Genomic DNA, 27,329 nt, shown 5'->3' with positions numbered 1-27,329 from the left:
ATAGTTGGAACTATCAATTGAACTTTCGAAGATTTTCAACATTGGACAACACTGTCATGCAATAAAGAAAATGAGTCTAATTCTTCTGTACGTAACTTAATATTATCTGTCATGCAATAATCATCAAGGTCCCTAATATGATGGCATATCTAGAGGTACGTTCTCGTTCTTATATCACATGGCTTCATTTGATCAAAGTCCCACATGAACCCAGCCGCCCGATCGACTAATTAATATTAGGATGAAGATTTTTTGTTTCTTACGGTCAAAAATGAAGATTATACATGTACAAATTTGTCCAAACAAAAAAAACATACAAAAAACAAAAAAAAAAATCTCTGTACGTANAAAAAAAAAAAAAAAAAAAAAAAAAAAAAAAAAAAAAAAAAAACTGATTAAATCAAATCTGATAGCCTGTCTGTTTATGTTTTATCAGTTTCTTAAGCTAACAAATTTAAATTGGTATACTGATTAAATATATGGATTAACAATAAATGAGCCTCTTCAACTGTAAACTTAGCACACAAAATATAAAGGCTTATCAAAGGGCCCAATAACGATAAAACAAAACTTGAGAACAAGAATGGTCCAAGTTAGAAGATCTCTTTTCACATTGTATACACCAAACTATTTCTTTCTTAATGTTCTTAAACATTATTACAGGTTTTCTAGTTATTTAGCAGATAAGTTTAAATATTATTTATTTAAAGACTAAAACATAATGGACCCCCAATGTCTTTGATACCTATATTTAAAATCAATTTTGGAGCTTTACAAAATCCATATGAAGTTTCTCTTTTCAATTATTATTTCTGTTGAGAATTTAAATTTAATAATTCATCTTACATAATTGAGTGATCGACATGAAAATAATCTTACATCTGTACTAGCTTAACTATGATAGAACCACCCCACACGCGTGTCATGCTATTATTCAAAACCAAATAATTAGCGTGATCGTTTCGTATCATTTTATTCAACTCATAAATCATATTATTTTAATTTTGCATTCATATATGTTATACAAACCGAAAATTTATGTTTCCTTATGATGACTTGTTGGAAAATATGATATTCGCTTAACACTTCACCTTAACCAAAAATAATTATATGTAATTCTTAAACAAAGATTCAGATGTAACAATTTGGATACCTTTTTCAATGGAGAAGTGAAAAACTATTACTTACTATTTTAAGCCAAACATAAAATTATTTTAAAATAAATTATGTTAGTTTGTAAAACAATAGTTTCCTTAACCCCATAATAGAAGTTTAAAAAATGATTTTAATAAACGTTGAAATAAACTTTATATAAATCTATTTCACGCGTTCCGTGTACATATATACTTTTCAAGTAAGCTTAGGCAACATAGTGACAAAAACTATATAGTGTTTAAATACGTAGGCACTAAGCCATCTGTAATGTATATATAACAGACAAACACACACAAATGTCTTTAAAGTTTCATGTTGTGTCATACTCTTTCTTTTAAGTCGGCAATTTTTTTTCACAATGTTGAACATCTTGCCGTTTTTCTTCTTTCTTCTTCCGTTACTCATCGGAAACAACCGCATTTGCGTTGCCGTGAAGACAGGCTTCGTGGGGAGAAACGGCACGCAGTTCGTGTTGAACGGAGAACAAGTCTACTTAAACGGCTTCAATGCTTATTGGATGATGACCACTGCGGCCGACACGGCGTCTAGAGGAAGAACCACCGTCACGACGGCGCTCCGACAAGCCTCCGCCGTGGGAATGAACGTCGCTAGGATTTGGGGTTTCAACGAAGGAGATTACATTCCTCTTCAGATCTCTCCTGGCTTCTATAGTGAAGACGTTTTTAAGGTAATTAACACGCATGCATACACATAGGCGTTACACACTAATTTTTTCTTATATGATTTGATCGTTAGCTGATTTATTGTTTTGATAAATTTAGCATCCTATCTCACATATTCTTATTTTTTCCCCTTTTTGCATTTGTTTGAATCACTCTCTAATCGCTAATATACGGAGTTATAAATTAACGATTGACTAGTAATTGTAATTATGGTCGTCATATGTGTATAATAAATCCTTTCGATGACCATTGCCTGATTGAATCCACGTATTGAAGAATTCAAATTTCAAATATGACTTCCCGACAAACGAACTTCAAACTTTTTTGTTCTTTCTTGAAAAAAGAAATTGTCGCGTCCTTTTCATTACGATAATATGTATAAAGTTAATAACCGCAAAAATGACAAAACGACGAATAGATAGAATTTAATATTGTTAATCATATTTAATATGTAATAAAGTTGGTACCAGATAGCTAGTAGTATATACCTTATTTGTTGACCTATTAAAAGAACCTTAATTAACATGATTGATGATTGATTAATAAAATATTAACAACAAATTATTGCGTTTTGTGAATACTACTGACTACTGATACAAGGTTTTGGTGTCAGCAGGGGCTAGACTTTGTGGCCTATGAAGCTGGAAGGTTTAATATTAAATTGATAATTAGTTTAGTCAATAATTACGAAGATTATGGAGGGAGAAAAAAGTACGTGGAATGGGCCGGTTTAGATGAACCGGATGAATTCTACACAAACTCAGCTGTCAAGCAATTTTACAAGAACCACGTGAAGGTAAAGTATAGACATTTTAATCTCATCATATCGAGTAGAGAGATAAGTATCGGTGAAATATATACCGAGATCATCATATGTAACACGGCACGTTACAGGCCAAAAAGATTTTAGAGTATATGGGTACACGTACGTTAACGCGAGATAACCGACGACGGGTTTGAAATGTCAAAAGTTAGGTTTTAAACAATTAAAAAATAATCAGCAAATATGACAAATGTATCAAATCCAAAAAAAATACTAACTTATTTATGACAAATGTCCCTCAAATTAAATATCTTTTTTGTTTGTAAGGATCAGATTAGAATTTTGTATATTTGTACCGACCTACGGTTTGACAAAATAATGAAACAGGTCGTGTTGACGAGGAAAAACACAATCACTGGTCGAATGTACAAAGACGACCCAACCATCTTCTCATGGGAACTTATCAATGAACCTCGCTGCAACGATTCCACTGGTTCTACTATTTTACAGGTTCATCTCTCTCGATATCCCCTGCATATTGTGTTAACATGTACTATATATGTATTACATACTTAAACGGTGCCGTTTTCTTGTGTGTGTGCAGAATTGGGTGAAGGAAATGGCTACTTTTGTTAAGTCCATAGACTCGAATCATTTGCTAGAAATAGGGCTTGAAGGGTTTTACGGAGAGTCTAAACCGGAAAGAACGGGTTACAACCCTGGCAGCACCGTCTCAACCGGTACAGATTTCATCTCCAATAACCAAATTCCGGATATCGATTTCACCACTATCCATATATATCCGGATTCTTGGTAAGTCCATCAGTCTCTCTATTCAGTAGATCAAATTTGGGTTTTTTTTGTGTCTCTGGTTTCTTGTCTTTATAACACGGTCTCTGTTTCACTATCTATTCCTACCAAATCAAGATCAGGCTACCATTACAGAGCGCAAGAACAGGAGAACAAGATACATTTGTGGACAGATGGATCGCAGCACACATCGAAGATTGTGAAAATATCATCAAGAAGCCTCTACTAATAACAGAGTTTGGGAAATCATCAAAGTATCCTGGTTTCAGCTTAGAGAAACGGAACAAGTTTTTCAAGAGAGTCTACGATGTCATCTACGACAGTGCAAGAACAGGCGGTTCGTGTACTGGTGGAGTTTTCTGGCAACTTACGACCAATAGAACCGGTCTGTTAGGTGATGGGTACGAGGTTTTTATGCAAGAAGGTCCTAATACTACTGCTCAGCTTATCGCAGAGCAATCTAGTAAACTGAGAAACCTCAAGTATCCACCGTTGGTCACACATAGTGCAGAATGAAGCAGTATAGATACAAAACAGGAAAAAATAGAATGTACAGAAAAGGAAAAATGTAAAATTGAATATGAACAAAAGCTAAAAGCTATATATACTTTATTTTTGGGTTTAAAAGTCGTTTAATTATTTCATTAGCAACAACAACAACATTGGGAAATTATATATTACAGAGAAGAGACACAACATCTTGTTTAAAACGAGGAAACAAGAAGATCATCTGAAGTGGTAATACCTTTAAATACGTTCCTGTCTGAAGGTAAACCGGCTACAACACCATGTTCGATGCCGCATTCGTTTGTTCCTCTCCTGATCTTGAAGTAACCATCCTGAAATTTTCACACACTATATATCTCAGGTTCTGTATTTCTCTAGAATTTGAATGTTGCTACTTGGACGGTCAAAAGTAAAAAAAAATGATTGGAGAGGAGAAAAACTTACATCACCCCAGCTTCGGTTCCACTGATTTGCAAGCAACTGCAACCAATTCAAAAGAACAAAAAATATTATAACTTTGCAGCCACAAACTCGAAGTCCAGTGTGTTAAATAGCGGATTTCATACCCAATAATCTTCGCCGTCTTCAGAAGTTCCCCAGCCAATAAGTTTAACAGCATGACCTCCAATGTTAGCACCAGTTATGTGCTTGTACACTCCAGATTTGTAATGCGCAAAGTCCTGAAGAACAAAAGATCCATGAAAATTGTGGATATTCATATCATAAAAATATGTTTGATCAATCTAAAACCTAGTATTTACCTCGTAAACGGTAAAGGCAACCTCAACAGGTCCGTTTTTGTAAACTTCTGCCATAATGTCTTCAGGGTGAGATCTGACCTTGTACGCGCTAACACCATAGTGTTTTGATTCACGCCAAAGCTGGTTTCCGCTAGCACATTTCCTCACACATTTTGGTGTAGGGTAAGCGGGTTCACATCCAGGGTGAGAGCAACCAGTACTGTCAAAGTATGGATCACACTGAAGAATCAAGAACATGGGAAAAGCTCTAAATATTTTAACCCACTTTGCCATTAATATATGTTATTTGCAGCTAAATCGAGAATTTACCTCTTCGGTTACTACACCGTGGTGCTTGAAGTAGCGCCATGCAGCAATTGGGTATCCACCATTACAACCTTGACCGCAAAGGAATCCACAACATGCTAAGAGATCGTTGACAGATAAAGAAATGTTCTGCATGGTAAACCAAAGTAACTGATATTAATCTTTCGACGACCAGCAATCATCAATCTTGGGTTCATGGAGAAATCTGCGTTACCATGTTATATTTGATGCAGAACCTGTCGGAGAGTGATTCGACAGCACCAAATGCCCAGCAAGAACCACAGTGACCCTAAACAAACAAAAAAACTTAAGATGTTATCATCGATCTGATCTGAGTAACAAATCGTTCTGTATAAAACAAACTCGAATGATGATGTGTCACCTGATCTTTAGTGAGATTATGATGGAGGATAGGATTTGACACACAACATAAGAAGGGTCAGTAAATTCATTGGATAGAAAATACAGAGATAATGGAGATATAAGAGATTAAAAACCGACCTAAGATCCTTCCAATAGTGGTGCACTGAGACCAAGCGGTTCTAGCATCAAACTCTTTTGGAAGCTTTAAAGATAAATCATGGCTTACAATAGGTACACCCAAAAATTCAGTCTTTGGTGTGGGTTTAACACCAAGGAGGCGCTTAAACTCTGCAACCTACACATAGATACACAAAATCACAGGTCTTATTAAGGAACAGTTTATAAGCATTTTACATCTCTTCACAAAGAAAAATGCAAATAACTCTCTGTAAGCTCTTAATTGATAAGATAGTAGAGGTAATTAATAACAACAAAAGCTCACGGTGGCGTTTGCAAAGCGATCATTCAAAGCAGCTTTCCAACCAGCTTTTGGATTGCCATTGACTTCATTGACAATCTCATTCTGCAAAAAAAAAAAAACTCATCATCAATTCAACGATAGGGCAAACTAAAACAGACGATCAGCCATGAATTAGGTAGAATCAAAACCTGAAGAATCCGTGAGGAAAGCTTCTGCTTGGAAAGATTCTCTGCTGCAATACCCTGAGATTAAGACAATAAAAAAAAAAAACCAGCTTTAAAAAATCAAAACTTTAAACAAATATAAAACGTATTCCATTCAAATAAGTATAGATCAGAACTAGAAGAAAGCAATAACATCCATAAACATCGATCTTTGTTAAGCAATTTTAAACAGGGGTTATTGTGAAGGTTTTAAACTACCTGAAGGTTGAAGGAAGAAATTATAATCCCTAAAAGCAAGAAAACAGAGGCCAAGTGAAGTCTGATACAATTCTCAGCCATGAATCTAATCTCTCTCTCTCTCTCAATCCCCTTGATGAATTTCAAAACTGAAACAAATGATTTGCCAGAGAGAGTTTTGGAAAAAAATGTATCTCTCTCTCTAATGGACGTTTTCTTTCGAGATAGAGAGAGAGAGAGAAGCTTTATCTTCAAGAGAGAGAATGACCGATCAATATTACTTCAAGTAGAAGATCCTGACCGTTGATTTGTTCCACTTACTTGATTATTAATTAATCATTGTTTAAAATGATTTAATTAACCTGACTATGATGTTTGAAACGTTGAAACATTTCTATGGGCCTATGGTCTTTCATAGCAGTCATTGTATAATTATAGGCCCAATTGGATAGTCATAATACGGCCCAAGATATTTGTAAAGTAAACGAGTCTAAACTTGATTAATCGCAAATTAAGTATGTTTATTTAAAGCAATCTGATCTCAAGGGGTTTACTTTAGGCGGCTTTAATTACAAAAAAAAAAAAATCAAATTACACAGTAACAGTAGTTTTGATGAATTAGCCTCTCTACTCTACCTGGTGGCGTTGAAGCATCGAAAAGCCATAGAAACCTCTAGAAACTAGAAAGGAGCAGAGAGAATCTTCGAAGGCGATGGAGTACTACGTCTCATCTGCTGACGAACAAATATGGTTTCTTCAACCCTAAGTTGCTAATTTCATCTGTCTTTAGAGCTGCTGGTAAGTTCGTCTTTTAACGCTTCGGATCAATTTCTCTGTAATTGTGAATTTGTAATTCGTTCCGGTAGGGTTTTAAACTCACCCGGAGGCGATTAGTGCTGAGATTCTTATGAATCCGAGATCGATTGTGTAGAGCTGATCTGATCTGGGAGATTGTCTCTGTAATTGTGAATTGTTGATGATGATGAGTCTTTAACGTTTTGTATCTAGGTATCCTGCGTTTGGTCCTTTTTACTGAGCTTGTGGTTTAGGGATTTGAAGTATTTTTGTGTTATGAGGATAGTGAATCAAACACTGCGGAAGATGACTAAGGGTGGAGAGATGATGAATAAGAATCAAACAGTTGGGGTTCTAGACTCAGAAGATGACTCTGATGATTACGACATTGCTGAAGCAAACTGTGAGCTAGCTATGGTAGAAGGTCAGCTCTGTAACATACCATACGAGCTCTATGATCTACAAGATTTAACGAAGATATTGTCTGTTGAGACATGGAACTCATCTCTGACTGAAGAAGAAAGGTTCTTCCTCTCATGTTTTCTGCCAGATATGGATCAACATACATTCACTCTGACGATGCAGGAGCTTCTTGGAGGCGCTAATTTGTATTTTGGGAATCCAGAGGATAGGTTTTACAAAGATTTGAGAGGAGGATTGTTTGCTCCAAAGGTAGCTTGTTGCAAACAAGGGGTTATGTTCGTCAAGAGGAGAAAGTACTACTACTCTTTGAAGTTCTATCATGAAAAGCTGATCAAGACATTCACGGAGATGCAAAGGTTGTGGGTCCAGTATGGAAAGAAACTGAGCAATAACGCAAGACTCTTTCGTTGGTCAGAACAAACGCAAACCGATAGTCTCAAGCTACTGGACCTTAATAGAGTTCCATCTGGGGAAATGGAAAGTGCTTCCTGTAGATTCAAAACTCCCAAAGCAGTGAAACCTCTGGAAAGAAATAGAACGAAAAGTTTAACCTTCCCTCCCATTGGCAGCTCCAAGAACAGTCTCAAGATAATGATAACTGATAAAGGAATATTCCGGTACCAAGGTTCCAGCTTAGTTTCTGCTGGCCATCATCATCAGACTTTACCAAAGGGTCTTCTCAAAGTAGTCCCTAAATCTTCTTCTGCCATTCTCAGGGAACCCTATGTAGTAACTCCAGGAAACAGTCTCCTGCAAATCGATGAAACCGGTTCAAAGAATATTAGATTTGCAGCGTCTCCTTACTTAGGTACGAGATTTGAGAAACCACCCTACGGAAGGATCGCCTGTTCTATGGCACAACTCCCAAAATGCTCACTGAATCACCAAGACCCTTTCTTGACCGATTTGGAAACTACACAAAGCTCAATTGACAAGGTAGAACCGGTGTTGCATGATCCAACACAAACTATCCCCGGAGGTCTTGGTGTTTCAAATTACTCCATCACAGAACATAATCTGGCTCTAAAGCAAGAAGAATTTGTCCGTTACCACCTGAAGTCTCCTGGTTTTAAGCTGAGCACTGTAGACAGAGGCTCTGAAACAGCCGACACCAAAACCAAGAGGATTTTGTATGGTAATAACTTTCAGAGGGAATCCAAGGTCCTGAGAAAACCGCTGCATGTTCTGAGGGAAGACAATCATGCTCAAGAAACCGACAATGACCATTTGTTTTCCTTGACGTACAAACGTAGAAAGGTTGAGAGAATCAGCATCGCTTGAACTTCCACTTTATGCTAACCCACGTAATGTACTCTTCCATTGCTCCGAGATTCATGAAAAAATATGAACTGTAATGCATATTGGTGATTGGATTTGGATTTGGATTTGGGTTGGGGTTAAGAATGACTATTTTTAGGCACTAAAAGGAAGTATTGATAAAATAAAGGAGTAAAGTGTAATAACCAAATAATTAGTCCCAACTAATAAACAAGAGAGTTCCGATAAGGTCACCCATGCCTTTGTTTTGTTTTCTCTCCGGAACAACGCATTGAGAGCTTCTCCCAAAACCTCAAAACCACAAAGCTCATACAACGGTAAGCCCCTCCAAAGCTTCTAAAGCTTATCGCTTTCAACCGTTTATTGTATCATCGTCATCTCTAGGGTTGTAGCGCTGTAAACCAAATACAAAAATCATAAATTTTACTTATTTTGTTAGAAAGGGTTTTGGAGTGATGGGGTCTCTCGTTCGTGAATGGCTCGGGTTTCAGCAATTTCCAGTGGCTACCCAAGAAAAGCTGATTGAATTCTTCGGCAAATTGAAGCAAAAGGTTTGTTTTTTTTTTGGTTCCTCCTGTTTCTTTGATGCTGAGTCGGTTTCTCGGATTCTCCGTTGTGATTAATAAGGGTGATGGGGGATTTTTTTTTGTAATCACAGGATATGAACTCTATGACAGTTCTTGTTCTGGGTAAAGGCGGTGTCGGCAAATCATCCACCGTCAATTCTCTTATCGGTGAACAAGTCGTCCGTGTCAGTCCTTTCCAAGTACGTAATTTAGTTTCCCTAAGCTTGAACTTGACTTGTTTTTATTTGGTTTAATCAAGTATTGTCATTGCAAGACATTGATGGTTTTGTTTTGTCGATTTTGTAGGCTGAAGGTTTGAGACCAGTGATGTGTTCAAGAACAATGGGAGGGTTCACTATCAACATTATTGACACCCCTGGACTTGTTGAAGCTGGATATGTCAATCACCAAGCCCTCGAGTTAATCAAAGGGTCAGTATTTGAATCTCTTCTTCATTATATTGATTGGCTTGGGTGACGTTTTGTGTTTGACTAGCTCTTCATTGATGTTATTAGATCTGCTTGCTGCGTATAGGTTTATCACATATGTTTGTGATTAAATTAAGCTACGTAAATATGTGCTTAAAATGTTTACTTTGTAGGGTTTCTGCTGAAATTGTGTATTATGGCCTAATACTGTTTAGGCTTTACTCAATGGGGTTTATTGTTCTGCTGAAGCTGTGTGTGTGTGTGGAAGTCTTGTGAAAGTTGTGTGTGTTGAAGTTCTTATGACAGTTGTGTGTGTTTCTCGGATTTTGGGCAGGTTTCTTGTGAACAGAACCATAGATGTCTTGCTCTATGTTGATCGTTTGGATGTGTATAGAGTCGATGAGCTAGATAAGCAAGTTGTTAAAGCAATCACCCAAACCTTTGGAAAAGAGATATGGTGCAAAACCTTGCTTGTTCTGACTCATGCTCAATTTTCCCCTCCCGATGAACTTTCCTACGAAACTTTTTCCTCCAAGAGATCAGATTCTCTCCTCAAAACTATCCGTGCTGGTTCTAAGATGCGAAAACAAGAATTTGAGGTATGGTTATTCCCGTCTCCGACAATAGTTTTGCCAATGTTTGATTCATTGTAGCAAAAATCAGTTACATTCTTCTCTACTGGCTTGTAGGATTCCGCAATCGCGGTAGTCTATGCAGAGAACAGCGGAAGATGCAGTAAGAACGATAACGACGAAAAGGTTTGAGTTTTTGGAATCTCTGATTTGACCCGACTTGGGGACTTTTGAAAGTTGCTTACCTGCTCTTGGTTTGGTTTAGGCTCTTCCGAATGGTGAAGCGTGGATCCCGAACTTGGTGAAGGCAATAACTGATGTAGCAACAAACCAGAGGAAAGCAATTCATGTAGACAAGAAGATGGTAGATGGATCTTACTCTGATGATAGAGGAAAGAAACTCATCCCTCTTATCATCGGCGCTCAGGTAAGAAAGAGTGACACAATTTGATGTATTTGTCTTATTCGAATTTGGTAAACAAGTGAAATCCGTTTTTTTTTTGTACTTGTCAGTGCTTCATCGTTAAGATGATTCAAGGAGCAATCAGAAATGACATCAAGACAAGTGGAAAGCCACTTTAAGAGCGAGTGAAGAACATGTTGTGTTGTGACCAAATTGGAAGGAAGAGACTTTTATCTGCAACATTTTTCTAGTTTCCGGCTTTTTATCTTTTCTGTAATCTATGGAGATTTGCCCAAAGAAAATATTACCATGTGTTTTTGGTTAAATGAAATGGATGTTTCCCAGAAAAAGGAATACATTATTCTGTAGGTTATCTGATAAGAGAGATAGATTGTTCTAGTTTTATGTTCAGTAATGCTCTGTTCTCGAGTTTTATCACTTCATCATCACATCATCAAACTTTTCTTACATTTACGATTACATTTAGTTCTTCTTCTCTTTGGTAACCCCTTCTTACTGTGTTTTCAGACTAAGGAAACAACTCAACACACTTGTGTGATTACATTAGCTGCACAGACGGACAGAGCCAAACACAAAAACTCTCTAAACATGATTGATTGGCTCTAAACAATCGCCAAAACTCTTTTGCTCTTTGCTTCTTCTCAGCATATAATCCTCAAACCCAAAACGACGACCACAAAAAAAAAACAACGTTGTACTGACTACTGAGAACATAGCAGATTCTATCGCCTCCATAAACAAGCATGAAACACATTCCTTCCCTCAGAGCCATGGAGTTGTAGATTATTCAGTGGTCAGAATCAAGATTGAGGATTAATTGGGCCACTAGACATGATTGGTGTGCTGGTACTAATTAACCAAAGCAATTCTTGTTGTGATTTCATCATAACCACGCCAGGCCGCTTATATATGTAACACAAAGACTAGCATTGGTGGCCCTGATGTGAATGTCTATTAGATCATCAATCAAAGTTGACAGGATCTGCCTGCTTCTGCTCCATTTTAAAAGATCCACATATGTTATAGAGAGAGAAGGTACGTTTAATAGATCGTCCCGGTCCCACATAACTATTCAAATAACTGTTTAGGTTAAGTTAATGACCGTCCGATCTCACAGTTGTTGCAACGTGACAATATATTAAACGGTCCAGATCTCTTGACCTTTCCAGAGACAACTTTTTCTATTTATTTTATTTATCACTAAATAAGAAAGGGAAATAAAGTAACCGTCGTTCGAATGCTTAATTTTAAGATCATTTCTATCCCATTCACTGTATCATTTTTTTTTTTTGAAAATATGTGAATTTTCGTTAGAGAAAATTTAATTGTAGTGATTACAATAGCTTGATATAGAAGATAACCCTTGCCCAAAAAAATAAAAACAATGAGATATCTGCAAATAGACCGAAAGTATCAATATGATCTATAGATTTTTAAGCCACACTTGCAAAAGCCTTTTGAAAATTTTTGGATGTGCCTTTGCGAGGATGGCATCCCGTATTTGCCGATCAAGAACCTTGAAGAGAACCTGTGCTGGGGTGGATAAATTGTTATGCATCCTGTTGTTTCTTTCAATCCAGATTGTGTAGACTAGCGCCTGAGCAACAAGACGACGAAGCGTTTGTGGAGAAGTGGTGTCTTTGATGTCCTTTCAAGCCGAGAAAGCATCCCATGTGTGGAAAACAAAGGGAGTGTATCCTAACCGCCGAGTTACCTCTAACCATAGCAGCTCACTGAAGTCGCAGTGAAGGAAGAGATGGTCTCGCGACTCTGGATCACGACCACACAGACAGCAGGTTGTGTCCAGGTTCATGCCCCAGCTTGCTAATCTTGTTTTTGTTGGTAGCTTGTTTAGGTGTGTTATCCACAGCATGAAAGCATGACGCAGGATATTACTTTTGTACCAAACCTGATTTGCCCACGGGGTGGTTCTTGCCTTTGCCTAAGCACCTCCCAAGTCTTCTTTGTGATAAAACTAGAATGTTCTTCCTCTTCAGTTTTCCAAAGGAACACGTCAGGTGTGTTTGAGAGACTCGGAGGGGTTAATGTGGTGAGGTGGATTTGCAGAGTCTCCGCCTGGGGAGAGCGTGCAGATCGAATGAGCCACCCTGTAGGAGAGCATGCTTGAGCGACTGTTGATGAAATGGGGATACCTGTTTGCCTTGGACCAGATTGTCCCATTAGTTGAATTAGTAGGCCTAGTGGAGTCCACCAATCAAACCAAAAACTTGCTTGTTGACCGTTACCCACTTCGCACCTAAGGAATCTAAGTGCGAGAGGTCGAAGTTGCAGTAAGGTTCTCCAAGTCCAAGAGTCATGTTGCTTTTCTTCAAACTGCCAAAAACACCCATATTTTATCTTGTTATTACGCAGCCAATCTGCCCAAAGTGAATCCCTGGCAGTAAGTAGTCTCCAAATCAACTTTAGGCAAAAGGTTCTATTCCATTGTCCCATACACCGAAAACCCAGTCCTCCCTCTTCTTTTGGCAAACAGAGGCTTGTCCAAGAGACTTTAGCCTGTGGTTTTTTAGTGATGTCTCCTCCCCAGAGAAATCTAGAGCAAAGACTTTCTATTTTCTTGATGCATCCTTTAGGCAAAATAAATGCAGAGGCCCAGAAATTGTATATACCATATATAACTGACAAAATGAGTTCCTTACGCCCAACATATGAGAGTGCACGGACCGTCCAGTTGGAGAACTTGGCAGTTATGTTATCAATCAAAGGCCTGTAGTCCGTAATCCGAAGCTTCCTATGCATAAGAGGTAAGCCGAGGTACCGGATGGGAAGTGACCCGAGGTTGAAACCAAGTGCAATACACCGGGAGGTTTCAGTTTGGTTCACTCCTGCCAAGATCAAGTCTGTCTTATCCTTATTCATTGTAAGACCCAAGGCTAAGGAAAAATCCTCCAATACTTTTGTGATGTTCTCCAGTGAGTCCTTGGTACCATCAAAAAATACCATAATGTCATCAGCGAAAGCTAAATGGGATACCTGCGGTGTGACTCCTCCTGGGTGATGGCCTATAAGGTTGTTGGCGTAGCTATTATTAAGGATTATGGTGAATACTTCCATTGCCAGTGTGAAGAGATAGGGAGATATTGAATCTCCTTGCCTGAGTCCACTAGAGCTCTTGAAAAATCCACATTATTCACCATTTACTGAGATCGAGAAAGAAGGAGTAGTTATGTATTCACTGATCATGGTGATGAAGCTTGCTGGAAAACCCATTGCCTTGAGAATATTAATGATGTAGTCCCAATGTACAGAGTCAAAAGCCTTTATGAGATTCACCTTTAGCATACCTCTCCCTGATATGTTTTTGTGGTTGTATCTTTGGATTAGCTCTGTGGCCAAGAGAACATTTTCAACTAGTAACCGCCCTGGGATGAAAGCTGATTGGGAGTTTGCTATCAAATCTGGTAACACTGTCTTAAGTCTGTTGGCAAGCAGCTTCGAGACCACTTTGTAAATTGAATTACAGCAGGCAATAGGACGAAAGTCAGACATTAAAGCTGCATTCGTGGTCTTTGGGATAAGAGTGAGTAACATAGAGTTCCATTGTTTCAGCAACCGACCAGTGGAAAAGAACTCCTGCACTGCAGCAACTAAGTCATGTCCCACGGTGTCCTAATGACATGTGAAAAATTCTGCACAGTATTCGTTGGGGCCTGGAGCTTTATTCCGCAGAAGAGAGAAGAAGGCATCTTTTATTTTAAGGGGAGTAACAGGGCGGGATAACACTTGTAGGGCAACTATGGAGCATCGTTGGGGAATCAGTGCCTCTAGTTCTGCAGCAGTGGGAGTAATACTGGTGGCTTGGGTGCTGAACAAGTTTTTGTAGTAGTCTACTGCAACCCGCTGGATCCCTTGTTTGGAGTCCACTATCTGACCATGTTCATCAAGTAAAAAGAGGATTTGGTTATGCGCATGATGAGCGAGAACTGATATGTGAAAAAACTTTGAGTTCTTGTCCCCCTCCTCAAGCCAGCATATACGTGATTTCTGTCTCAGATAGGACTCCTCAGCTCTAGCTAGGAGACACCACTTCCGATGAGCCTCCTTTTCCAACCGCATCTCATGCTCTGAGGGCGAGTTTAGTAGTGCCTGTTGACAAGCTGTAAGATCATCATATGCTTCAGCAACTCGTTTTTCTAAGGCAGAGTAGTTGTCGCGGCTAAAAGCTTTGATGACACTCTTCAATTCTTTGAGTTTTGTGGACACTAGTAACATTCTGGAGCAGTCGAATGTGAGAGCGGTCCACCAGAGCTTGATCAAAGGCGCAAAATCTGGATTCTTGTTGAGAAAGGAAAGAAACTTGAAAGGTCTTTTGGGCTTAGCCGTATAGTGGTCCAATAATAGGCAGCAAAGGCTATGATCAGAAAAGCCAGGTTCACCAAAAAACGCCTAAAGAGTTTGGATATGCTTGAAGCCATTCATCATTCACTAAGATCCTATCGAGTTTCTTGGCCACAACATTGTCGGAATGCTTGTTAGTCCACGTAAACAAGTTGCCACAGTACGAGAGATCTGCTAGGTGAGCTGTGCTGAGACAATGACTGAAATCACGCATACCTCTAGTTGAGTTGGAGTTCGTCGAAGATTGCTCATGAAGAGATAATTTCTGGTTAAAATCGCCAATTATTGTCCAGGGTTTGGCTATAGTCAATGGAGATACTGATAAATGTTGAATTTCTGCCCATAACGATTTGCGATCCTCACTGCAGATTGATGATGCATAGACGATTGAAATTACGACTTATGACTGCTTTAAAGGCAACTTGACGAGGCAAGAGATCATTTGAAGCGACTTAGAGATGACTGTGACCTGTACAGCTGGGTGCCAAACAACCCATATCTTACCAAGAGCCGAGTACTCATAGTTATCCGCAAAACTCCAACCAGGAAGCAACCATGAAAAAAGAATTGTTGCCTTCTCAGGTTGGACGTGGGTCTCAATGATCCCACCAAAAAAAGGTTTATGAACCTTTATCCACTTCTTAAAGCTTCTCCGTTTTATAGGGTCGTTAAAACCTCTTACATTACGACAAAAAATATCCATTAAGGGGATATGAGTTTAAAGGATTAAAGGGCCTCCAACCCTAGCTCGTGAATCTTTTTTCTTAAGCATCCGCTTGGAAATGACTTTCAGAAATATATCAGATTCAGCATCCAGATTGTCGTCATCAGCGAAAAGATCATCCTGTTCAGAATCTGAATCCTGAGAGTCGCCTGAGCCAACTGTGTGTGATAGATGGAAGAAGAGATTGGCGGTTAGATCTACACAGAGTTGTCCTTCATCCGAAAACAGGGCAGGAGCTGACGTTGAAGCTTTGGGAGATGGCCGAGACACATTGGAGATTGACGGAACAACTGACTTGTTCATCTTAGTGTTTAGATTACCACGAGTAGTAGCCTATTTACCAGATGGAGCAGTATTCTAAACTTTATCCCTTGAAGCTAGATTTCCATTATTAGCTGGAGGCGCCACCACTGGTACAATATCAACAATTGGCAGTTGACTTGGGATGGGAGCTTTTCCATCTCGCTTGTCCTCCTTGGAGCGAGGGCAGGAATCGGTGTTATGCTTCACTGATCCACACAAAGTGCAAGTTGGAGGAGCTTTGGTGCAACGGGAAACAGTGTGTCCCAATTGATTGCAGTGACTGCATAGAGCTGGAAGCCAGGGACTGGAAACTCTTATACGCTTAACCTGACCAGATTCAAATCTTGCATTGACAACCTCAGGGAGTGGCTTCATGGGGTCTATAACTGTATAGACCTTAGCCACCTCTATATTAGTGAGCTTCTCCGTTTGTGGGTGAAGGCAGACTGGATGTCCCACCATACCTGCAATGTGCTCTAGACCCTCCCTGTTAAAGAACTCCAATGGGACTCCATGGAAATCAAGCCAAACTGGAACCAAAGATAATTTCGGCTTCTTTGGAGTGATATATGGTGACCATTTGGCAACAAACATAGTTTGTGCATCCACTTGTCATAAACACTGACTCAGGATACGACGTCTAGCGTTTGGACAGGAGACCTTAAACAGAAAAGCATGACCCTCCATCTTGGATACCGTGATATCCCGTCGTTGTCAACTCCAAATGCCATTCACAATGGCGTGGACTGCTCCTCGATGAGGCGGTTCCTCATAAAACTGCCCTAGGATAAAGCTATCCCATGCTTTCTTATTCTTCTCTATTACCGAATTTGGAATGGTTACACAATCCTCCCCCAATTCAAGAGCGAAGGGGGTTCCTTTTTTCTCCATTTTAACAGTGTTACCTTTTACTAGAGCTTTCCAGGGATGCTCCTCTGTCTGGAGGGGTTCCGATGACACAGCCTGGGGGTGTGTTGAGATCATCGGTGTGGGTTTGCTGACGTTGTGACCACTGTTGACGATGGGATCTACCATTACTGGTACATGGTTCGAGATAACCTCCGTAGCAGTGATGACCCCTGAACCTGAAGATCTATGAATTTCGATTGCTGTAGTTGGAGCCACCAAAGCGGCTACCTTACAGGAATCCGGTGATACAATGTTGGCTAACATCGCTGGGGATGCAGGCAACTCTTTCGACACAGATGGAGAATTTACTACCCCGCTGATTTAGGAGATTCAGACGGAGGACTCTTCGTTTCCGATGAGACAGATGATGCGGATCCAGTGAGGACCTCGCTAAGGGGTTTTTTCTTGGGCTTAGATTTGCCCATGAGGGGCGGTGGAGACCGACGCCGAGATCGGCGACGGTGAAGGGAGAAGGAAAGGAATCTCGTTTTTGGGTGAGAGAGAGGAGAGACAAAAATTAGAAAGCAATATAGCATTAAATCCACTGTAGGTAGGTCATTTTATTCATAAGTAGTACTAGTATGTTCCTACACTAAAAACAAAAGGAGACAAAGAACGTATATATTATTTGTGAAGTGAGAGGGAGAGGCACTGGAATCTGAAACCAGCCAATTTTCTATGTCAATAATAGTTTAATTAACTCTTTCAATATTTTGTATGGGGTGATTGGCAGTTATTTTTATTTCTTCTATTTTTTTTTGGTTTTTGTTTTATTTATTTACACTTGTAACTGTCCTTTTTAAATAAATAAAAAAATCGGAATTTATTCGCAATGGGTTCCATGCATATCAACACGAAAATGTCGGAGTTGAACGCTAACGCTCCCATCACCGTGTGGTGGGATGTTGAGAATTGTCAACCTCCTTCTGGAATTGTTGCTGAGGAAATTGGTGATCGTATAACATATTCCTTGAGAGCTCTAGGCTATTTAGGTCCGATAGAAATTATACATTATTATTTTTTCTATTTTTTGGTGTGATTATTGATCGAAGTTCACCAATTAACAGTAGGTTTACAGGCCCATAAGTGTGAGATTTTGTAGGTTTACAAAATTCTTAAGGAATTACAAAAATCAAATTCTTCTATTAACGGTAGGTTTACAAAATTCTTAAGTAAAACAAAGTTAATCATATATATAGCATGACACGAACCAATAAATATGATTATAGCATGACAAGACAATATATATTATAACATGACACAAACCAATAAAAAACGATTATGTACAAAATTATCACAATAACTTAACTTTACAATAAATTATGTGTTCAAACATTCATATGATCATGTACTTTGTAGATATGACAAATTACTTCGCACCAGATAGGGTATATATAAACAATCTTCATTTGAGGCCAAAAGTTATTAATTTGATTATTAATTTTCTTCCATAACCTTACTATTGTTACATTTTTTTATTATTTTTTTATTTTGTTACAAAAGTGAGGAAGTAACAATTGGAACCTATCAATCAATTAAATCAACAAAAAAAAAATACCTCAGTAAATAGGAAGGAAATGGCGAGATAGAGATTTTGTTGGGAAATATAATGGTGTGTTTATATTTTTGTTTGCATTGCCAAATTTAAAACGCATAGAAGAAGCGCCGTTTCGAAAGGTCTGGGATCGTTAGCCCACACATTTAGAGCCATTAGACAGCCCAGAAGTGTGGGATATATAAGGAAGTGGTAAAGTTGAGATAAATCCTAAAGCTAGCACTGCCACTTTCTTTTACAAACGAGGTTTGTTCTCTCTCAAATTACTTGGTATATGATATGTATGATTGTAGAAGAAGGTTCTCTCGTTCGTTCTTATTCTAGTTAGTTTAAGAAGACGTAACTTGGGAAAGAAGGTTTATAGGAGGATTGTTGGATAATTCCAATTTGAGGAAGAAGATATCTTGCCAAAAGAGATAGAATAGAAAATAGGAACGGAAAAGTTCCTAAAATTAGTAGTATAGATAATGTTAATTGTAATAGGTTTAGGAAAAGCTTAAACCTATAAATATAAGTGTCTCTCCATAAGACTTGTTCTTATTTTTCAAGTTTTTTAATTCTTAGAAGGACGTCGAAGACGTCGGTGTGGATTGATCTCGACACCTGTCCGATTACCGATAGTTGTGTAGCTAGTCAGGTCCGTCAGCGGGTAGAATCGGCTTTGGATACGATTGGTAGCTCTGGTCCTGTCACCATTAATGTCTTGGGCACCTTGGAGGACACCACTGTTGATGTCTTGCGAGCCTTATCTTCCATTGGAATTGTTGTTCACTACATCCCATGAGGTTGGTTAATATTCTCATCTCTCTAGAAATTAATTAGGGTTTTATGTCCTGCGAGGGTGTTTAACACTAAAATAACAACAACAGGTACAGGAACAGGAGGTAGCGGGAAAATTTTGTCGGTTTTGCTTGCTTGGACACGGGATAATCCACCCCCGGCAAAGATTCTGTTTGTATCTCTCTCCCTCGATGTGCACGACAGTTCCGGACCATTGTCTTATCTACAAGAACGAGGCTATCACATTCTGGTTGGGTATGGGGATACTCCCAAACCTCCTCCAGGCCTGTTCACTTCTGCCGTTTGGAAATGGCAAAGCTTGTTGGAAGGAGTTTCCACACCCCTGAATCCCCTCTGGTCTGTTTTCCCAATCGATTCAGGGGAGGTGATGAGAAGTCCTGTGTGTGATGATTCTGCAGCAGAAAGTTTCATTTGCAGACTTTGTTATTCATCCTCTAAGTATTTTGTCTGCCAAACCCTTGAAGATTTCACCACGCATCTCACCAGCGAAGAACATAAACTGAGAGTAAGCCCCTCTCTCTTCTTTCTTTGCTGGCTTGTATCATCATCATTACATTTTCTTTTTGCCACTAACATCCTCGTCTCTCTTAAATCTCTGATCCCAAGCAGTACTTTAAGCATCATCAAATTGTGGAGGATGACGACTATGAGGACGAAGACTCCTTGGCCGTAGGTGATTCTTCCTCCCATCCGAAGAAATCAAAGGTTTAATATCTATCTCTCTCTCAAGTATAACTAGACTCGTTTGAGTTTTGATTCAGTAACCTTTGGTTTCTAAATCATTGTAGAAAAAGTCGAAGGGCATGGTGCTCAAAGCAGGAGTTAGATCTTTCCTTTTGATTAAGGCTGCTACTGCCATGGTGAAGGTCAAAGCAACTACCATGATGAAGAGTCAATCAAAGGCATGTTTCAATTTCTGTTAAAATTTCTTTGATGGCATAGTTCATAGTTGCTTTTGGTCACTCATGTATCTTTTGAGGTCTAAGAAACAAGACAGAGCATTGACCAATTTATTTGATGCATAATCAACATTGATTTTTTTCCAATGTTAGGAAAAGTGCTATAAAAACCAACAAAGACTGTTTTATGTTGGATACTAATTATTCTCACGAACCGATAATTTTGAACCTTAGCCGAACTGTAATGTAATCCAGATTGAACACCACTAACAATTTTCGACCAAAAAACCATATCTATCCTTTTATTTAGAAATGTCGTCACGTGTCTGATGTCTTCTTACTCGACCTCCGACTGACCAAACAACAAACTTGTGTGATTACATAAACGCATATCAACACAAGAACAGAACCATACACAAAAGCTATAAACAAGACGGGCTCTTCAACAGGTGACATAACAGCCAAATACACACAATCTCGTATAAGAACAACCCATGCCAATCCTTCCACTGCCATTTTAATCACCGTAACTTTTTTCCTCTTTGCTTCTTCTCTGCATAACTTGCATATAATCCTCAAACACAGAACACCCACAACCAAGAACGTTGTACTAGACCATCCCCGGTAAGCCACAATGTTCCCTCCCACTATCAATGGCTCTTTCCTGCAGACACAAGACTTGCAAACTCCAGAGAACGTAGAAGTGACCAGAGCATCGTATCCTGTATAGTAGGGAAGAATCACAGCGTCTAAGTAAAGGCTGGCGTGGAGAATTCCAGAGACAGTAGAGGCTTCAAAGAAGACAAAGCTTGCTTCTTTTTCGATGTTGTTCTCGAATATAAGCACTGAGAGCTGAACGAGCTGCAGGATTGCAGGTCCGAAGATGGAAATTGGGAAAACGGTATTGATCCTTTGACCTTTTGCAAGGATCAAGATGATCAAAGGGAAAGAGATTGGACCAGAAGGAACTAAGTACATTTTTGCTTTATCATCATCATCACCACCATCATCATAATCACCATCTTGTCTTCTGCTTCTTCTTGATAGTACTTTCCTTAACATAGCTATTAGCGCCGTCAAGTAAGAAACTGTGACGAAGAAGAAAACTAGAACATCAATGATTTGAGGGTAGTCGCCGGCGTAGAGGCTGTCGCAAAAGTAATGTAAAGGGCAGTTGATAGGATCAAGTGTGTCTTCGAATTGCCACTTGGTGCATTTGAAAAAAGTTTGCTTTCGACCCAAATCCATTTCCCATTCTGTGTTCATAATTTTGGGGTTGTGTTCTCTTATTTGTTGTTTGGTTTCCTTGCAAGCTACACATAAATTGTTTATAAGGTGCGTGTGTGTGTAACATCATATGGTTGATTCCCTTTCATTGTCTAGTTTTGGATGCTTGAGCTGCAGGCTAAAGTGGATAATGAAACTCTATCTGAAATTTGAATCCTATCTTCAATTTGGTTTATTAATTTAATTTACTCTTTGAGTGAAGTTAAATGTGCTTACATACTTTACTTGATTAGTAATGATGATTGTGCCCAAATTTGAATCTTTGTATAGAGGAAGGAGTAGAAAATTTGTGAGAGAAGCCTTTATCTGTAAGCGAAGTCAAAAAGTTTGGTGGGTGATTGGTACTGTATATATATATTTTTTTTAAAATGTTGGTTGAAAAACTTTGGCTAGCTCGGAAACAGAGGATTTTAGATTTGTTACTCTATGAACGCTCTTCAGTTATCTATCTCCAAGTAGACTTAATTGTGAAATTTTTTACTTAAGAAAATCAAATTCGGCTTGATATTTCAAATGTAATATGTGAGAAATGTATTATAAAAGGCAAAAATTAAATTAAGTATATTTATAGCCTTTGTTCGGGTCAATGTTTTCAAATTGTTCATGTTGGCATATGATATTAAAACAAAAAAAACAATAATTGGCGTATTTGTTAATGAACTAACCGTATTTGTTAATGCGTTGACATTTGACAAAGAAGCTAAAAAATGATAATGAAATACAACGTGGTTAAGCAGCAATTTGATATGATAAACGAACAAATTTGCTGTAAAAATATACTAAGGGGCGGTATTGGTTTAAGATTTTGAAAGAATTTTAATGATTTTAAAAGTTAGGTAAAATATGTTGTTATTCAATCAAGTCTTTTAAAAACTCTTTAAAAATTTGGTGTTATTGGTTGTGAATTTGTAAAAACTTATATAAAATCTTGATAAATCTAGTGTTATTGGATTAAGAGTTTTATAAAGTTATTAAAAGTTTTATGTTATTCAAGTAAAACAAAAAAATCTTGGATCGTTAATGAATTCAAATTTTATATTATTGGTTTAAGATTTTATATCATTTCTTTCATAACAAAAGTCACGAAAACTCTTTCATCAAATAGAAAGATTTTACAAGATTAGAAAAAACAAATCATCAAGATTTTAAAAAACTTCCTAAATAATTTCTTAAAATCTTTCATTTTTAACTTTCAATTTTCTATAATTCTAACAATGAGCAAAAACATAAAATCATTAAAATTCTTTCTAAATCCTAAACCAATACCTCCGGTGATATAATCCGTGCGGTACGTATACGAAGTTACGAACCGTGTGATGTGATGAGCACACCGACATAATTAATAATAGCCGCATAGACGCGGTTCTCTTCTCCAATCACTAATTTAATTTCCCTCTCGCTCTCCTTCTCCTACCAATACCAGCAATAATAGCTAGCGTTGTACTAAACTTTTTTATGAATGGTCAGATACTAAAATACTAATAAAACCTTTGAATATTTCAATCTAAACCCATTAATACAACAAACTAAAGAAACTTCTACATGTGGCCAACAAATATACTCAGGAGTTATGATGAAAATTACATGGACCTTACGATGGTTTTTTTTTCCTTTGCTAAGAAAACTTTTTTTTTTTTCTTTTTCTTTGTGTGGTGGGTAGAAGACAATTAATTGTATTTACGAAAGAAATAAAATAACACGTAAAGGCATATCCATTTTTTCTTTCTTTTTTTTTAATTACATGAATAAATAAATAAAATATCAATACTGCCAAAACAAAGAGACGGATAAATAAAAGGAAATCAGAAAAGAAAAGATCTCTCTCATCGTGTGGGGAATTCGAAAGCTCAAATGCAAAGCCATCATCATCAGAATCGAAGCACAACAACAACGAGAACAAGGCTCAGCTTCTTCTTTCTACGGTCTCGATTCATCCCTTCCTTCTCTTCCCCACTCTCCTTCTTCTTCGTCTTCGCTGCCGTCCCTCTTCCGATCTACTACTTTTCCGGTTTACTCTCCAGAGTCAACAAACCGGTTTCACTTATGGTGCGTCTGCGTCCCTCTCTCCGACTTCACTTTTGTATTTTTTTTTTCTTTCTTTCTGAGAATTGATGATGATAGATGAGTGATTCGCCGATTGTGTTTTTTTTATTTATTTTGCAGAGACTCAACTCCAACTTAGCTTCTTCAATGGTGGATTCGAACATATCTTGTACCACCTTCAATATACTGGCTCCAATTTATAAACGCGTTGATCAGCAGGTTTGTTTCTCCTCCTCTTTCAAGATTTCACTCTTATCTGTTGATTTTTGCGCGACATTGATTGATTGATTGATTGATTGGGTTTTACAGAATCAGAGTATTCGAGAGAGCGATTTCCACGAGCTTTGGTTAGCTCGTAACCAGCGGATTTTAGATTTGTTACTCCATAAACGCTCTTCAGTTATCTGTCTCCAGGTACACACTTTTGCTTCTTGTGACTTATTATAAACTCATCATATTTGACTTTTTTTAGCTTCAGCTGTGAGACTCTTTAGCTATTGTTTGACTCTGTTCATTCATAGGAAGTTTGGGTTGGGAATGAGGAATTAGTCAACATGTATCACGACCAGCTTGCCACTTCAGGCTACACTCTTTTTCAGCTGGCTAGAACCAATGGTCGTGGTGATGGTATGTTTCTTTAATTTTTTTTTTATCATGTTTCTTTTTTTCTACTTCTTTTGATTGAAATTGGCGTCGTCAGCTCTAGGCAGGAGAGTAGAAAAGTATGCCATCTGTATGTAATTATTGTTGAAATTTTTCTAGGTCACTGTCCAGGATCATTAGAAACTTCAGATGGTTAATGTTGCTGCTTCATATGCTTCAGTCCAAATCTCTATACACTTTCATGTTTTGGACAAACGTTAGATTAGAGGAGAAAGACATGTCAGAATCTTTCTGGTGTCAAAGGTTACTTGTTGGTGTTTATATGATCTCCACCTCGTTTGTTTGTAGGATGCCGTGTAAAGCGCCACTACTTTCAATGATTGTTTTTATGGATGGAGTAGATATATAGGTCTGGACTCCTCTATGCGATCAAAGATAGGATCATTTGCCTTTTGATGTCTCATTTGTGGACTTGAATATCTTTCTTACAGGTCTTTTAACTGCCATCCATAAGGACCACTTTAAAATTGTAAATTACCGGGAGCTGCTCTTTAACGATTTTGGAGACCGCGTTGCTCAGCTCTTACATGTCAAATCAGTTGTTCCCTTTACGCTTAATGGCAAGCAAGACATTCTACAAGAATTCATTATAGTGAACACTCACCTGTTATTTCCTCATGATTCTAGCTTGTCTGTTGTAAGGTTGCATCAGGTTTGTCATCCTTCCCATCATTTTGTATTTTTGAGACCGTTCCCCTTCGATCTTGTAATCCTAGTTTAATTTCAATATACCTGCTTCTCTTAACAGGTTTACAAAATTCTTGAATATTTGGAAGCTTACCAAAAGGAAAATACACTTAGTCACATCCCCATTATTCTCTGCGGGTGAGTTTCTCGATCTTTAAGAATCTTGAGATTGTGTCCCTCCACCAGTGAACTCTGTTATCTCAGACTTTTGAATTATGCTTATCTCAGTGACTGGAATGGAAGCAAACGCGGGCATGTCTACAAATTCTTGAGATCTCAAGGGTTCATATCATCATACGATGATGCTCACCAGTATACAGACAGTGATGCTCATAGGGTAAATATCTCTTACAAATCTTTTTTTATTCTCCAGCCTTATGTTATTACGCTCATATTGTATATAAAATACACATCCTTATCCAGTCTTTCTTCCATGTTTTTCTTCAGTGGGTTAGCCACAGAAACCACAGGGGAAATATATGCGGAGTTGATTTCATATGGCTCTGTAACCCTAGTGATTCAAGAAAACCATTGAGAACAAGTTGGGTGGAAGCTGTTTTCAGCATTATCAAGGTGAGATCTTCATAAAACTAAAGTTTACCTCATTCTTTCCAAATGTACCTTCTTCATGTCCATTTTGTTTATTTCTGATTTTCTCTTGATGGTTCTTCCAGTATCAACTTCACAAAGCTTCCATAGCCGAGGGCGATGCCTTTGCTTTTCTTGGGGCAAATAATCATAGTGATTCACTAACCTACTCTGACTTTTGCCAAGCACTTCAAAAGGTATATACATTTTCTTCAGGAAAAGAGTGAGCCTAGAGAAACTTTAATTGTCCATAAATGCTGCCAAAAAAAACTTAAAGTTGCAAAATCTGATTGGAATTCGACACTTTTGAAAATTCTTTGTGATAATCTAGAGATTTCACTTATCGTAACAGTAGAATAAGGATCAAATGAGTTCTCCAGATTTTTACAATTTCTTTCAACGACGAATGGACTTTTATGCTGACGTCAAATTTTTTTTATGTTGTGTGGTAGGTAAATCTAACGGGTATTCCACATGGACTTAGCTTCGAAGAAACTAAAGAGCTATGGGTTAGAGCTGATCTTGATGGAAATGGTGTCTTCGACTATGAAGAACTCAAGGTAAACTAAACTAAACCAATTGGTGCAAAATGGAAATCACAAACCGAAGTTATATGTAAATCAAGACTCTGATGTGTGTGTGTGTGTGTGTGTGTTATATGTACTATCAGAAAATTTGGAACACGACGATGGTGAACAAACCTGGAAACTGCAGAGAGAGTATGATGGAGAGTAAGAAAGAAGAAGGTGAAGAAGAAGAAGAAGAAGAAGAAGAAGAAGAAGAAGAAGAAGAAGAAGCAATCGGATTGAGAGTAAAGAAAGCGGTTTTGTTTCCGCAAGAAGCAGAGAAAGGACTGTGGCCGGAGAACTACAATATCTCTGATCATGCTTGTCTGACCGTACAATTTTCTCCTGTCAAAATGCTTTGTAGCTAAGTTTTGTTTATTACGGCTCTTTTGTGAAAAAATGTAAAGAAACAATGAGAGTGAGAATTGCACTGTGAGAAGTTTACAAACCTCTGTATTTTGTATAGTTTTTTTTTTTTTTTTGTAATAGCATCTCAGTTTCTGATAAAAAAAATTAAAGATTTAGTCTTGTTTTTAATGTATCGAGTTTTAGTGGAGTAGACACAAATTAAAAAAAGTTGAAGCCATAGGATGGATTTAAACTTTTTAAGGAATTAAAAATAGGGAGGGGAGTATCGTGCTGGTAGTATCTAACTCTCAATAATAAGTAATACTTTTTCAAAGAAATAATTGACTCGTTATAACACTTGAATCTTGGCTGTTATGTAAAAGAAAACACTTTATTAACCTAAGGGACGTGTCAAATCCCTATTGTTAATATCAATAAAATTGAAAAAGGGGGAAGAAGAAGATCTGAAACAAAAGACTTTTCCTCTTCGCTTTTGGAAATAAAAAGAAAATTTGGAAAGGGGCTGACTTTGTCTGGTTGGTGGACCTCGTCGTGGGCGACTATAAAGATTGAGGAGTGTTATCTATGTAACTCTATCACTCGCTCGTCTTCGATTCCTCCTTCTTCAGAGAAACTGTATGTTTCTTTCTCTATTCGAGAAATTTCTCTTTCGCTGAACAATTTGTTTATACTACATAATACCATGAAAGTGGTCAAGTTTGTTGTATTTGATTATCCCAATAAACTGTCTTTTGACTTCGATATTTAATTTCCCTTTTTTCTTGTTTTTTTGTTCTTTTCCAACAGAGTCGTCGATTCTAACCGGAATCGTCAACGTCCTCAGATTTTATCAGGAGATCTTAGTGTTTCTTATCTGATTTTTACAAGATCCATGCTTTTGAATCATTGATTGGAGATACTCAAAAAAAAAAAAAAAAAAA

At 37.9% G+C, this 27,329-nt stretch overlaps 6 protein-coding genes across 7 annotated transcripts; 4 read left to right on the top strand and 2 right to left on the bottom strand.

Annotated features, from left to right (window-relative positions):
- Nucleotides 1,445-4,023, top strand: LOC104759659 (mannan endo-1,4-beta-mannosidase 1). Its single transcript, XM_010482567.2, has 5 exons — nucleotides 1,445-1,843; nucleotides 2,455-2,634; nucleotides 2,989-3,111; nucleotides 3,206-3,414; nucleotides 3,534-4,023. The coding sequence occupies exons 1-5, from the start codon at nucleotides 1,514-1,516 to the stop codon at nucleotides 3,925-3,927; spliced, it is 1,236 nt and encodes a 411-aa protein (XP_010480869.1). The 5' UTR covers nucleotides 1,445-1,513; the 3' UTR covers nucleotides 3,928-4,023.
- On the bottom strand, nucleotides 3,993-6,375 carry LOC104759653 (cathepsin B-like). Its single transcript, XM_010482561.2, has 11 exons — nucleotides 6,192-6,375; nucleotides 5,958-6,011; nucleotides 5,791-5,871; nucleotides 5,487-5,643; nucleotides 5,368-5,372; nucleotides 5,200-5,274; nucleotides 4,989-5,114; nucleotides 4,680-4,898; nucleotides 4,485-4,598; nucleotides 4,363-4,398; nucleotides 3,993-4,250 (listed from the first exon to the last, which is right to left on the bottom strand). Exons 1-11 carry the CDS (start codon nucleotides 6,270-6,272, stop codon nucleotides 4,116-4,118), a joined length of 1,083 nt encoding a protein of 360 aa, XP_010480863.1. The 5' UTR covers nucleotides 6,273-6,375; the 3' UTR covers nucleotides 3,993-4,115.
- Nucleotides 6,750-8,957, top strand: LOC104759646. The gene is made up of 2 exons (XM_010482557.2): nucleotides 6,750-6,968; nucleotides 7,179-8,957. Exon 2 carries the CDS (start codon nucleotides 7,242-7,244, stop codon nucleotides 8,667-8,669), a length of 1,428 nt encoding a protein of 475 aa, XP_010480859.1. The 5' UTR covers nucleotides 6,750-6,968; nucleotides 7,179-7,241; the 3' UTR covers nucleotides 8,670-8,957.
- Nucleotides 8,888-11,073, top strand: LOC104759637 (translocase of chloroplast 33, chloroplastic). Of its 2 annotated transcripts, none has more exons than XM_010482547.2 (8): nucleotides 8,888-8,983; nucleotides 9,106-9,217; nucleotides 9,325-9,432; nucleotides 9,539-9,663; nucleotides 9,995-10,259; nucleotides 10,350-10,418; nucleotides 10,498-10,659; nucleotides 10,746-11,073. In XM_010482547.2, the coding sequence occupies exons 2-8, from the start codon at nucleotides 9,122-9,124 to the stop codon at nucleotides 10,812-10,814; spliced, it is 894 nt and encodes a 297-aa protein (XP_010480849.1). In that variant the 5' UTR covers nucleotides 8,888-8,983; nucleotides 9,106-9,121; the 3' UTR covers nucleotides 10,815-11,073. The 2 variants fall into 2 exon arrangements, with proteins under 2 accessions (XP_010480849.1, XP_010480852.1); XM_010482550.2 differs by having other exon boundaries at nucleotides 8,897-8,983; nucleotides 9,110-9,217; nucleotides 10,746-10,814.
- LOC104759630 lies at nucleotides 20,480-21,497 on the bottom strand. The gene has a single exon (XM_010482542.1). The coding sequence runs from the start codon at nucleotides 21,470-21,472 to the stop codon at nucleotides 20,525-20,527; it is 948 nt and encodes a 315-aa protein (XP_010480844.1). The 5' UTR covers nucleotides 21,473-21,497; the 3' UTR covers nucleotides 20,480-20,524.
- On the top strand, nucleotides 23,277-26,490 carry LOC104759624 (uncharacterized calcium-binding protein At1g02270-like). Its single transcript, XM_010482534.2, has 11 exons — nucleotides 23,277-23,539; nucleotides 23,657-23,755; nucleotides 23,846-23,950; nucleotides 24,058-24,163; nucleotides 24,631-24,851; nucleotides 24,948-25,024; nucleotides 25,115-25,223; nucleotides 25,334-25,459; nucleotides 25,561-25,671; nucleotides 25,927-26,034; nucleotides 26,145-26,490. Exons 1-11 carry the CDS (start codon nucleotides 23,345-23,347, stop codon nucleotides 26,406-26,408), a joined length of 1,521 nt encoding a protein of 506 aa, XP_010480836.1. The 5' UTR covers nucleotides 23,277-23,344; the 3' UTR covers nucleotides 26,409-26,490.

The sequence above is a fragment of the Camelina sativa genome, chromosome 3, assembly GCF_000633955.1.
Source record: "Camelina sativa cultivar DH55 chromosome 3, Cs, whole genome shotgun sequence".
In the NCBI taxonomy this organism is placed as follows: Eukaryota; Viridiplantae; Streptophyta; class Magnoliopsida; order Brassicales; family Brassicaceae; genus Camelina; species Camelina sativa.
Note: the sequence above shows the minus strand (reverse complement) of the source record. Positions and strands in the feature narration are given on the sequence as shown.